At 32.1% G+C, this 14,716-nt stretch overlaps 1 protein-coding gene across 1 annotated transcript in view; it reads right to left on the bottom strand.

Moving 5' to 3' along the window:
* Window positions 1-14,716, bottom strand: part of LOC127720273 (protein mono-ADP-ribosyltransferase PARP14-like) — a 43,736-nt gene that overhangs the window by 20,168 nt on the left and 8,852 nt on the right. The window contains exons 4-8 of the mRNA XM_052226774.1: window positions 13,761-13,991; window positions 11,138-11,359; window positions 7,790-7,826; window positions 5,173-5,324; window positions 2,455-2,521 (exon numbers count right to left, since the gene is read on the bottom strand). Coding sequence (XP_052082734.1) covers window positions 2,455-2,521; window positions 5,173-5,324; window positions 7,790-7,826; window positions 11,138-11,359; window positions 13,761-13,991 — 709 coding nt within the window. The remainder of the gene's footprint in view (window positions 1-2,454; window positions 2,522-5,172; window positions 5,325-7,789; window positions 7,827-11,137; window positions 11,360-13,760; window positions 13,992-14,716) is intronic.

Genomic DNA, 14,716 nt, shown 5'->3' with positions numbered 1-14,716 from the left:
ACTTGATAAGCAGGAGATATTCAACAAATAAAATCTGGATACATTTATGCAGGTAGGAGTTAATAATTATAATTTAAACATTACCAATGACACGCCGAACAAACAAAAAATCATGAATTTTGGTATAAAATTCTTTGTGAAAATGCAACTTTTTTCATTAAAATTTTAATGGTTCACAATACACAAACACTAGAAGAGACCTAGTAGGCTAATCTATTAATTTATATAATGAACTTGCACTTGGAAAATGAGAACTATACAATTACAAGCACACCAAATGCGGATTCCGGGTTTGAACAAAAAAAGGGGGAAGGCTGCATGCCCCAAGACTGTATAATAATGACCTGAATAATTCTGATTTTTTTCCTTCATTAAATTAAGCAAGCAATAAGATCATATTTGTTTATTCGCCCAATCATATCATTATGACATGAAACGCCGGTGAAAACAAAATATACACTTAGTTTTTCCGTCAGCCGATCCGACTACTACAGGGTCTTTCGAACGCTTTTTTCTTGCATTTCAGGGCGATTATGCAACTACATCTTAAATTAATTGAAAAGTGCAGGTACAAGAGCTATACCAACCCACTCCATTCTGGTATTGGTAGAAAGGCCACATTTCAAATTTTTCAAAAAGTGCTGCTACTAGTTATATAACGTTCGTGTAAAAGAAATTTCACAACCCGAAGTGCCAAAAAGTCAATAAATCGATAGAATTCTCCATGTTTTATTGTTTTTTATTTACAAAACCTCTAATAAAAAACTAGTGGCAGCACTTTTCCAGTAAAATAAGTTATCCTGATTACAGGGAGACCAAAATCAGGGCGATCCGATTTCATCTTGCACCTGCACTTTTGACTTTTTTGGAAAATGTCTTTACTTTCAGTTTGAAGTCACGTGACACTAGTGTATTTATATTTTTCTATAAATAAAAGTTTGGAATGTAAATCTGAATAGACCCTTTTCTCTCCGTTTACTCCTATGACGTGTATTTTGGCTTTTAAACAGAGAAAACTAACTCTGAGTTCAATATGATTTTTCTTGTGTATAAAAATGGGAAATTTCTTAAAACGACCTTAACATCCCTGCGTTTTCAACATATCCGAACTTTCTCAAACGGCAGTAGATGGGGGTGACCCCTGCGGACTAACCGTTTATTTCATTTGGTGTGCTTTATCATGTAGACAATTTTCAATTATAAAGATTGTGTCTATAAGTAACTGTTTTCAAATTATAATCATTGGAAAATGAAAAATAATAAAATCCCATAGGGTTCTATAGTAAACCCCTTCCTTCTTTTAGCCCCCCAAAGTACCCCTTTTGAGACCCCAATGCATAAACAAAACCCTTATTGCACCACTTGACATGATAGTTTAACATATTGTGGAACCTTAGGTAAATCTGACTAGCAGTTTTGGGGAACGGGTGCGGACAAGTTTATGAAAAAGAAGAAGAAGAAGAAGCAGAAGAAGAAGAATAATAATAATAATAATAATAATAATAATAATAATAATAATAATAATAATAATAATAATAATAATAAGAACTGATCAGAAACAATAAGTCTCTAAACTTTGCTTAGGAGACTTAATAAAGAAATATTTCAAGCCCCCCCCCCCCCTCCCCCCCCTGAAATATATCTATTTCTAATAGGACAAAAAACGACAGCTCTATAAGATCGGAAGGGGCTAGGTGAGGCAAATATTTGCTGTTTCCGTAGTTAGTTTAAAACATAAGGAGATGTGGTATGTTTGTCAATGATACAACTATCCACTAAAGTTCAAATGAAGTTGATGTAAGCAATTATAGGCAATCTTACGGCCTTCAACAATGAGCAAATCCCTTACCGTATGGTTGGCTATAAAAGTCTCCGACATGAAAAATATGAAACAATTCCAATTGAGAAAAATAACGGCCTTATTTATGAATATTATATGTTCCACCTGTTAAATACAGTATGGGAATAAAACATCAATTTCCCATGTCGAAGGGAGATACATAGATTTGTTTAGCCTCGAAAAGTCACCTATGAATTTTCTAAGGTAAAAGGAAAATTAAACATAGTAAAATAAAATAAATTAAGATATTTCAGATAAAATAAATTACGTCAGTCAAATTTATTCATTCTTATTTTTGGGAACGAAAACGTTAAATCTAAATTCAGTATTGTTTTGACAGGAAGTATCTTTTATGCCACAATAGACTTAAATGGCTAAAATCATCAATAAGCATTTAAAACAATTTCGAAATAAAGTATTTTTTTCAGAGAAGTTAATTCATGTTGAATCTATTTGAATTATACAGTATGCCTATACTATTCGTTAGGTATTATCGAAAGTATTTGATAACCGGAAGAAATAGATGAACTCGAACTTCGACTTACAAACTGCATTTTAATCTCCTAAAATCTACCAAATGATTGTTTTTTTTAATTTCAAATTTTATGTTTTACCTTTAGGATATTTGCTGCCATGTTTAACACTTGCTTTCAGCTGGGCTACTCTGTCAGATCGAATTCCCTAAAACAAAACAATTTTTTCTTCATTAAACCCACAATAACCTCTACAACTTTTCCATTTTTAAAAAATGTCAAGTACTAATTCATAAATTAGACACATAATGTTAAATCACAAAAAAGAGAGAAAAAAATAAGGTCGATCTTTGTTTTCTCAAATGCTGTATTCTGAGTACAGTTGGGTGCAGACCAAGCATTACATAAAGTAAACGCAAGTTAACGCCGCGTGTACATATTTCGTTAGTTAATTTCAACTTCCGCGTTTACTAGTAAACGCGCGTTTACTATAATTACGTTAACGCGGTCAAAATGGAAATTTCTAATGTCTACCCGAGTAAACGGGCGTTTACTCTGTGTCCGTTTAGTAAGTAGTAAACGCGCGTTTATTTTTCGCGTTAAATGATTGTGTAAATTAAGAAATAAACTTCGTGTTCATTTGTAAATTTATTTTATTAAAACGACTTTTATCTTAATATTTTACGTATATGTTTTTCAAACCAGAACGATTCAAAAACACCTCCATTTCGAAATATTAACTTTTATTTATTACAAAAATCAGTTTCAATATCTTTACTGAGTTGAAGATTTTCTATATTTTCTTTTCAAAAGTTACATGTACAAATATCGAGGCGGATAGAAAGGTTATCCAACACATCGGAAAAATATTTTTATATGATAGGATATAAACATCATGTTTTACGTTGCTTCGTTCCCCATTATTAACAGTCTCTTCCTAAAAATAACTCTATGCATTTAATACATGGAAGTTTAATCGTAATTCACCTTGTTTGCCTTGGATTTACATGATTTAAGATTCTGATTTGCCAAATGTTCAAACGAAAATTGTACAGTGTGTATAGGGATATTAATAAAGTGTTGCATAAGTATGCACATTTGTACCATCTCGTCAATTTAGACAGACTTATCCATAACGATTATAAATGATATCTAGGACGTCCGAAAAATATACCCGATCTGAACATGAATGCAATATTTGCCCCTGGACGTTAGGCTACAAACAAAATCAATCAGACTACATACTGACATAATATATTAGCAGTATACTATTCCAAGAAGAGAACTTCTCATACTTTTCATTATAAAGTATATGAATCAGTCCTGTGAGTGTTGGATGATGTCGTTAAATAGTTTTGTTTAAAATACACACCATCACGAACTACTGCCTTAAGTGACAGTTCATTATTATAGATACAGAGAGGAAATGATGGCACTCTAAATTGATGTGGACAAAATTTTGTAGTCATTGTGTTCCAATATTGCTGTTATCTTTATTATACAATCTGTCCTGACATAAAAATATTACTGGTTTACTATGTGACTATAAGATTTACATAATAAAGTGCACAAATGGTCAGTTTTGGTTGATGCGGTCAAAAAATTTTGTTATACGAGTTAGTCTGAGGTATGAAAACTACTGATATTTGTTTACGTTTCAATATTTTAAAAAAAAAGAGGACATGCTGGCACGCTAAATTGATGCGAACAAAATTGTGTAGTCATTGTGTTCCAATATTGCTGTCATTTGTATTATACAGTCCATCCTGCCATAAAAATATAACTGATTTACTATGCAGCTATATAGATTTACTGGATAAAGTGCAAATATGGTCAGTTTTGGTTAATGAGATCAAATAATTTTGTTTTAGAGTCATTCTGAGTCAGCCAGTCTGAGATGTGAAAACTCTTGAATTTTTGTGATGATTAAATTATTTGAATAAATTTAAAGAAGGACATGCTTGAACTGTTTATTTGCGAAGAAAAAGAAATTTACTATGATTAATTTTTAAATAATTAAAGAGGTGTAATAACACTATTAATTAACTGTAATCGTTAATATGTCAATCAAAAATGACCAGTTGGTCATTTAATTTTGATGTACCTTATCATTTGATATTTAAGGTCAGTGTATCCAGGATGCGATGACAATCTGCGTTAACGCGCGTTCCCTACAAACAGTAAACGTGCGTTTACTTTTAACGAAAAGAGAAGATGCGCCTTTTTTCACGTTAACGCGGAAGTAAACGCGAAAGTAAACGCCCGTTTACTCTTTACAAAATTAGAAAACGCGCCGTTTTTGCGTTAACGTGGAGGTAAACGCGAAAGTAAACGCCCGTTTACTTTTTATGTCTACTGAAATTTCGGAGTTAACGCACAGTTAACGCGGCGTTTACATGAAGTGCACGCGAGTAAACGCCGCGTTAACTTTTTCCGCCCGTCTACATGTAATGCTTGGTATGCACCCAACTGTATGTAACAAATCAATATTTTTGGAACCTTGAAGTTGAACATCAAAAAAGTATTACAATTATATCAATAACACATATCAGATGTTTACAAGACAGTCGTCTTTCAGATTTATTTCTTTATATTTGTGAATGACTTGCTTCGAACTCATCGCATGTAATGCAACTAGTTCGCTGTGTATGCAATTACTCTGTAATACAATATTCCTTATGTTTGTTTTCAGTTATAAATGGAACAGGAAATTACTTTCATATTTCAATTATTCTTAAACGATTAATCTGATGCAGTCGGTACGCATGACCAAGTATATAAGAATACAACTTTAGAAAATTTGAAAAAAATACTCAATATTATATTTTACTTTCAGCAGTAGCAACCCATTATCAATACCTGGTCCGTTTTTCCATTCCTATTAAATGCTTCTTCTATCTGTTTAAAAGTTTCTTGTATCAACTTATCAGTTGGTCCAATAACTTGTACAGTGCATGTTGCAAAATCAGGGCAAGCCACATCAGAATCATCAAACATTTTACCCGCTGAAGCTGAAAGTATACCATACACGATAATATCTTACAAAAAATAATAAAATATCAGTTGGTACTTTGATTTATTAGTTAACAGTGTTCTAGTGTCCTAGTACGATATACGGGGTCAGTAAAAAATCAATTGCATGCAATAACATGCACAACTAAAACCTTTGCGAATCATTTCTTAATTCACATTTCATTTGAGATAATGTAAACAAGTGGGATATTTGAAAAGAATACTTTACCGACGAGAGAGTTACTTAAAATCATATCACCTGAGTTCTTACGTGTTATTTTATTTATTAAATCAAAACATAATACAAGTTAAAACAAGTAGAAGAAGGCAAATAATATAATTGATATAGACATGTTATGACTGCTCAATACAAGAAGGTACAAACTGATATTGTGAAGATTAAAACTCGGGGTATCCTTTAATTACTATATAATATCATTGAAATTGTTACCGTTTTTGCTGTCATTCTTATTAGTTTGTATGTAAAAACTATTTTTAAGGAGGTTGACATTTCGGCTCCAAAAATAAAATAATGTTATGATATGAAACCTGACAAAAACTGTCTGTAAAATATTTAAGCTCCATGTGATTTGTAAAAGATAAAATATAGCAAATCTGCAAAATGATATAAAGAAATATACATCAATGCACAATTTTTTGTTGGCAATTAATTATTGCAAGCTACAGAAAATTGAAGGGAAATTGTTGCGGTTTGTTAATAAGTGTTGCTTAATGCATTTTATGTTAAAGAATAGAAATTATGATCTTAAATAAGGAGGTCATTCAAGTATTCTTTTACCATCCTGTTGTTCAATTATATGTCGATTCAAAATGCAGTTTTATAAATAACCTATATTTATAAATTCAAATGTAGTTAATTTCGATCTTATATATTAATGCAAAAGAGAATACATGTTTAACATGGTTTACAGCTAGCAAAACCTCAAACTTGTATGACAGCCTACTTCAGTTCCGTTATAAACAATATTGTGAGCACATGCTTTATTGGTTAACTAACAACAATTGGGATCCAGCAGCCAAAATGTAAACATACAGCATAGATAAATAACATAACAGAATTAAAGAAAACCAACCAAACAAAATCGTCAAGAACTGCATATAAATAAATAAAAGACGACCAGAACATCTTTCTGTAATTGATAGTAAAATATGATATAGTATAGTTAAATATATTTGACATACACACGCTCTCCCGAACAAGTACAAACATAGAAATAAGATACGATAGTACACAACCTTTAAAGATAACCAAAAGGAAAACTTCAAAGAAAATAAAACGATACACAACGTTAGCACATATAACCAATCTCCTGTATTATTTGTTAATTTAACAGTGAGTATCAATAAATTAGGTTTTGTTACCTTCCGATGATTTTTTTGAGGAAAAGGACGACACGTATTTTTACAAAACCCTGACTCATGAAATTTTAGTTCAGACAGCAATGACGCTTTCAGAGATATGAGTAGCAGCTTCAAGCCCCTGAAAATCGTTGAGTTGAGATATATGTACTACTTACGCCGGCGAAGTTAGTAAATTGTGTTAGGCTGAGGACAATTTATAATTTCCGAAATTAAAATCGAATCGTTTGTCATAGTATTTGGTACTAGAATGACCGCTGGAGTCAAATTTGAGGTTAATGTCTAAAACGAGTCAGCTGACTGTTTCAGTTTTTTTATTGATAGTTCTGGAGGGTATATCAATGAAACTCAATCAAAAAATTTTGATTGTTAGTTGAGAGAATATTATCGATATATCTGTATGCAAAATTAAATGATCTAGCGTCTTGTTTTTACATTGTATATGTCGCAAAGAACCCCAACTCATGTGCAAATAAGGACATGTCGATAAGGAGAGGAGCATAGATGGCTTGATAGCACTAGTAAATGAAGTTTAGTGTAAACGGTAATTTTTATCTAAACAACACATGAACAGTCTGAACCAAAAAACGTGAAGTCTTGTTAACAGGTTTCGAGTGTTTCCAGATATTTTATTAATGTAAATTCAGTACGGTTCAAACATATGGCTTGTAGTCAATCCAGTCTTTTTCAGTAGCGTGCAAGACATTTCAGTATGTTGTTGTTTTGTACAGGTTAAACAACACCTCATAAAACGTCTGAACATAGACTGAACATATCTTAATTGACTACAAGCGAACTGTCTTATCAGTACTGAATCTAACACGGTGGATAGGCCTGGAAATTAACTAAAAGACTGACCAGAACTTTATAATTTATTATTTGGTCTTTTAAGAGCTGTTCTTATCAACATGACAGTTTTATATCAAAATTATTTTTTAGTGTAGACGGTAGTGTCTGATTTACTTAATAAAAAAAATTTAAAATAGGGTAAAACTTTTCTTTTGTTTTCTTTATTTTCTAAATCCTTTAAAGAATTTTGGGAAATACAGTATAAAACAAACTGCAATTGATTAACTTATCTCACCTGTTTTCTTTCTGTTATGTTCTTCTGCTTCAAATACCTATCATACAGAATATGAAATAAAAATGATGAAAAACTGATTAACATATTAAGCAAAACGATTAGATACAAACTATTTTATTCTCATTGCTTATTAATACGTTTCTATAAAAATGTTAAAACTATGCAAGATAGGGACTGCTTGTTGCAAGAATGATCAGAAATGATGAAATTACCTCATTCGAAACAAAAATGTATTTTGTAATCGCTTCAAAAAAATTTGTCTCAGGCGAATGCTTGTGTTGTATGCTTACATTGCAAAACAGTTATAGAAATCGTCATTTTTCTTTTAATCAATCCTCCGAATTTAGCATCGGAATTGACGTAAAATGAAACCTAAACTATAGAATATTGTAAGAAAAAAGAATTTGTATTAAAGATGGCTACGGAAATATGATCACTAACTGTATCAGACATGTTTTGTAATTTGTTATTCCATAATAGGGTCTGGGCTATATGGTGCTCCTCTCGGCAGATCTAAAGTATTCCCAGTTGATGAAAAGCAAAGCACCTACCAGATGTATTAAAACCACGATTGAATGTTCTGGTTGACCTGATAATGTTACGTTTGAATCTGCATTATGACCTTTACCTTTACAAACCTTTTACAAGAAATGTCTAATGGAAGATTATGAACCACCACACAATAGGTGCAAATTTTCTCCGATAAACTGGAAATCGATGTTTAGTGGCATTGTATACTTCCCAGAGAGGAACGATTTCAAGTTTTAGATTTAAAATGCTAGATTAATGCTTAATAGTTGTGCTAAATATTTTCAGTCGTAGTCACACGTGAAGCAAGACTGCATTATTAAAATATTAAAAAACTATTTAATAACTCATTGCTAGTGAAATATGTATGCTGCCTAACATCAGATACGTTTGAACTGCATTCATACTATGATTTGTTTGTAGAATAAAAGAATCGCATAAGGTTTTTAGTATACACGAGTCTTTACTGTAAATAATTCAGACTGAAGTGTCAGTTTCTCTCGAATTATGAGTTTAAATGTAGATTTATCTTCCACCTTTTTTATATTGCTTGGGTTTTTTATGTTCTGCAAAGTACCGGAAATTTTGTGGCTATCGGGAAAAAAAGAATGGTAAACCAATATACAACAGTACCAACAAGTTTCTTCTTGCAACATATCTTCGTAGACCCGATGAAGGCTGTAGGATTTATATACAGGGAACTCCGATAACATATGGTAACAATGAAAAAACAGAGGGAATAACTATTAAATCTAGTCCTTTCTAAAGCTCGGTGAGTGCAATTTATTTTCGATTTTCGTCATTATATATCAACTTCTATTCATTATGTCTCTATTAACGACATTTTGTCATTTATACATAAGCAATGGGGTTATTCGTTATATCCGCTCGAAGTTATATTCACTACCTGACCTGAGAAACGATCCTTTCTAAAATTATTTTTTTTCAAACAAAGGTCCCAGTGCCATCAATTTAGTCAATACCCTTAATCGAAATCAGTTCAATCGAAAATATTTCCCTACTGAACCAACCAGTTAGTTCTTGTCACCTCTACATTTGTTTTGTATACTGTTGTTTGACTTATGAGTTTGAATATCCCTTTTGTTTTATGCCACTTGTATTTACCATGTTTACCTATACCACATATTTTGCGACTTTAATTGTGTTGCAGAATCTCAATATCGACGACTTCTGGTCTAAACATCCTGATAGCACAGATCCCATTTTATACATTTTGCGGTTTGTTACGTTATAACATGTGACCAGAAAAATGCACGAAACACTTCTCTGTGAAATGTGTTAACCAGAGGGCCGAAATACCTTGAACCTAAACCTCAATTGGAAAAAAACTTTACAATACTTATAGATTCAGCAGAAAATTATGCCAGGCAATGAACTAAACTTGAAAAACAAATCGGAGATATTCTTTCAGAATGTGCTATGGTGTTGATACAAATAAGAATTAAAAAGCTTGAAATGAACACGCTGTATATTAACTAATATGAAAAACCATTATCGGGTAGAAATGGAATACTCCGGTAAAAATGAAATTATTTAAAATATTGTAATATTGTAATGTAATATCAATTTACTCTTATTAGATATTCTCCCTGGATACCTAATAACTAATATATCAGGGATACTTAGTGCAATGCTGTACACTAAGTAAATTGTTAACAGCAATAGTGTGCAATAAAATATATTAGTTACGTTAAAGAAAAAAAAAGTTAAAAAGCTAGATGGTACTGTTAACATTTACACCACAACTCTCTTTAAACACCCACATGTAGTTGAACACCTGTTCTACCTCAAAAATAAATTTGTAATTGTCCCGGCAGTTAAAGCCCCTAACAACATCGTCTCGTTTTGTTTGTAAATCGCGTTATAGAAACTGCTTGGTAAAAGCATAAGGCATTGTCAATTCACTATGAAAAGAGGAAATCATGAACAAGCAATAGTATGTTCGATGTTCCCATGAAATTCAACCAAAGATTAAGAAATAAATCTCATTTAATGTACTGATTATCAAAATTACATACATGTACATATCCTTACAAATAATTTTATATGACAGGGTCTGTTGAGTGCTCAATGAAACTCTTTGTTTTTTCTTAAAAATTACCAATATACATTTTATCAGCAATAAAAGTCGGACTTCAGAGTTACGTGAAATTATCTGTGCTAGGGTTGGTGTGAATCAGATCGGCATGCTATCAAAAGATTTGTAAATCCCTTTCCTATTTTGATAGTATAAAACATTTGACTTATATACCCTGTTCATTAGTACTCCTCATTCTACACTAAAGTCAAACCTTGTTTATAAAACATTGGCCAACGACTTGTTCCTTTACACGAGGCAGAGTCTCAAGTAGTACACAAATAAGTTAGAATTATGCTTTAATTTCATTATCTACTGCATAGATGAAGTCCTTTCACCAAATAATTCAGTTCGGCGACTATATTGAATGCATATATGCCATAAAACTTCAAATAAAGGATACCACAGATACAGTTAATTCTGCCTTGTATGAACTTAGAATTAACACTTTATCCCATCCCTTTTTTGACATCCTTCTACTACGTACACAGTATTTCGAAAAAGAATGTATTCACCTTCCCAGATCTTTATAAAAATTTGTATGATAAATTTCGAGAATCCATATTAATGGAAGAGTGTATTAAACACCAAAGCAAAGATGATGACGTTTCTTTATATTTTAACTATGACAAGGCTTGTTTTGAAGTAGAAAAGATGTTGTGAAAATGAACATTTTCAAAGCACAGTTATAATCAAAAGTTATAATTTACAATATTACATACCTGTAATACGCTTGTATCAGCTGGAAATATGACAAAGTTTACTTCAGTCAGAGATCCTACGTTGTTGGCAGATGCAAATGCTTCTACTGCCAGAAACATTGTAGAGGCTGCTGTATTTGATGGATAATTGAGCTTTCCTGTTCCGAGAGCAGGGAATGCGATGCTCTTCATGTTCAAATCTACTGCTGTGTTAAGGCAATTCTTGATGAAAGATTCATACTGCTGAAGTTTAAAATTCAACGAATAACTTTAAGAATAAGAGTTTTTTATCATTACATCTGTTGTTTGTCTAGAATCATTTAGAGCTGGTATGATAGAGCTTATGTTGTATGGACAGAAAATTATTATCTTTAACTTCTATGTCATTTAGTCTCTGGTGGAGAGTTGTCTCATTGGCAACCATACCACATCTTCTTATTTTTATTTGCAAGTATTCAATAGATAAATGAAATCATCCTAAATAAAGGCATCAGGTTTTTTGATCGATGTTCCAGTCTCATAAATCAATTAGAAAGAGACGAATCAAGGTATCAATTAAAAATTGAGGGAAATGCATTAACCCGAAAAGGAGCGAAAACATGTCCGTCATCATGGTAAGCGTCTCCTGATATGCATGCAATACCTTCAGAATCTGCATTTAGTTAAAACGCCCCAATCGACATAAGGGCACAATCGATAGAATTATCACACGACTAAACTGGTATCTAAAGATCTACGACCGCTTAAACATGACACTTGCGAGTCGAAATACTGACACAGCATATGAGTCAACCAATTCGTACTAGTGACCGTAAAACGTATGTAGTGCATGTCGATTTCAGTCGTTTTTCGTCAGAACTCTGTTGGAGCATTTTTTGTTTGTTTAAGGAGCAGGCCCCTTTAAGCGAAGTCAGCATTGAGTTAAAATGAACAAGGTCAACTTAGATATGTTAATGTATACGATGGACCAGAGGGTATTTGCTACTGGGTAATAGGAAGTTGACAAATGGAAAGTTGAAATCATCACGTTTGTCATGGATTCGAGTTTAAAATCGTCCAACTGTGTCAATATCGGGTAACAGATTAACATATATGAAGCAGACCTTCTAGTTATGGGATATATGAGATGTAATCAATCATTAATATCTGGGTTATTTAGTAACAGGAAATATCAACATATCTGAAAGTTAAATTTTTCAAGATACATTTTCGTTTTGTCTCTGAAAAGGGTCTAAATTAATTCTATTTCATATGAGAACAAAAACAAATCGACCAGAAGAAGTGCATATTTATTGCCACTGGAATGCCATCTGTCTGGTGAAATATAAATACATCAAACTAAACAAATATGCTGTCAATAAAACATTCCAGCATTTTGATGATATCATCATCAGTGTATGTGTTGTTGAAATCAGTGTTGTTCTTTTCAAAGTCATATTTTTCATAGCCCAATACAAGGAATTTGTAGCTACGTTTCCAATTTTTGTATAATAAATCTCTGGTTTATGAGACGATGCAGTCGATCTTTTAAATCAAAATTAGCATAGGAAATAGTAGTGTTTAGCGTAGAAAAAACAACGGTTTTGATATAACTGCAAAATTGTCAGATTGAAGATTTGAAGATACTTGGAATGTTTTCGAATCCACATCTGATTTATGGAGGCCATCTTTAACTGTATAAATAGGGACGGTAGGAACTTTAAAAAGATGTTTACTTGAATATTTTGACGACACGGCTATATATCGCTTTATATTAGTATTTTGTGAAGTTAAGGTATCCAGTATATCAAATGTGAGATTTTCATTTTTCATTTTTCTTTTTGACGTTAACACCAAAAGAGAGACCGACGAATTAGTGATTTTTTAAAAATGAATGATGTAGAGGTATATATACACTGATATAGGATTCCCAGTTTTGCGGCGAATTCCAAGCTCTTTGGTTAGACATTTCGAATATTGATTTATGTATATTCAACATTATTGTTTGCCTGCTGGAACAACAAAAAATGTATCGTTAACAGAGGATAACACATCCACATCATCGGTCTTACTGAAAGGGTCAAAGACCCGTGTGTTAATTGTACATCGTAGATTTTGAATGCAACTCTAGATGCGTGACCAAACAGCTTGCGTTTTTCCTATTTTCTGGCATAGTCCTCCACTGCATCAAACAGCAACCTGAAGTTCTTATTCCAGTTGATGGACTGAGGAACGATATTTATATCCTATGGCTTACAACTATCGAAGTTGTTAATTGTTTACGATGCTAAAGGTCTCCAGTCATAACATAACCAACAGATCTATATTCGTATAGGGACGATGTACAAAAGCAATCGGAATGTTTTGATTATACATCCCTGAGGGTAAACCTGTTATGGTCGACAATTTTGGATAAAATAAGTTTGGTGAGTAGATGAAAGGTGAAGTTTTATCTTTGAAATAATTGGGTAATGTTTTCTGCACAGATTTTTTATGGGAAAAAAATACTTATATTGATGGGATCCAAGCCCTTATTGGCGAATTCTATGTAAAAATAATCTACGTTTTTCATCATTACCTTAAACATTGATTTCACTAGCTAGGTCATTGAAACTAATATATGCAGATTACAAAAGCTAAATTTTTAAAGATATGCTTGTAGTACCTGAATATTGTTCTCTTTTTTAAATCTTGGAAGAACCCCATGAAAAACCTTTTTCGCTGATAAATTGTATCCTCCTGTTACAACTACCTCAGTGGACTGTATCTTTCTGCCTTTTATTGTCATGTCGCAATCATGCTGAAGATCAACACCAGCAGCTTTTAGTAATGCTTTAGAAACCATTTCTCTTGATAAATCAAATTCACGATTAGTGGCATTCACAAGGACGTCACACTATTTGTAAAATATAATGAAACAGATTTTAAATCTTTAAATAATAATCAAAAATAATTAATAACTTAGATTAAAAGTAATTCGTCGAATTAGGGATACAATTATATTTTTTCATGATGACTGCGATTTGTTGAGAAAAATGTGTTTACCCTATTAGATTACATGTATCTGATATTCCAAGCTAAAGTTAGGTTCGTGTTGTTTGATCGCACATTGTTTTATGATGTTGTTATTCAACTGCCTTCATTTTTGATTTTTTTTTACCATAAAAATATCCATCCATTTCGAGTTCTGAGTTCTTGATTGAATACATTGTACCTTTTGTTTTTCTTACAACCATTACCATTTTAAACCCATGAAATACACAAAAAGTAGAATGGCAAAAATACCGAACTCCAAGGAAAATTCAAAACGGAAAGTCCTTTATCAAATGGTAAAATCAAAAGCTCAAACACATTAAACGAATGGAAAACAACTTTCATATTCCTGACTCGGAACGGGTATTTCCTTATGTAAAAAAAGGTGGATTAAACCTGGTTTTATAGCTAGCTAAACCAATGAATAAAACAATCATTTTGGAACTTATCTAGCAAACTTTAGACAATAAAACACGTTTAATGCCAAAAGAGTTCACTGACCGTGTATAGATGTACACGACTTGACAATTATTATGGAGGTACAAACATTTTTGAAAACAGAAATTGAACCGTTTCATGTATTTAACT

The sequence above is a fragment of the Mytilus californianus genome, unplaced genomic scaffold (genome assembly GCF_021869535.1).
Source record: "Mytilus californianus isolate M0D057914Y unplaced genomic scaffold, xbMytCali1.0.p SCAF_11, whole genome shotgun sequence".
NCBI classification, from domain to species: Eukaryota; Metazoa; Mollusca; class Bivalvia; order Mytilida; family Mytilidae; genus Mytilus; species Mytilus californianus.
This window is presented reverse-complemented; position numbering and strand designations above follow the sequence as displayed.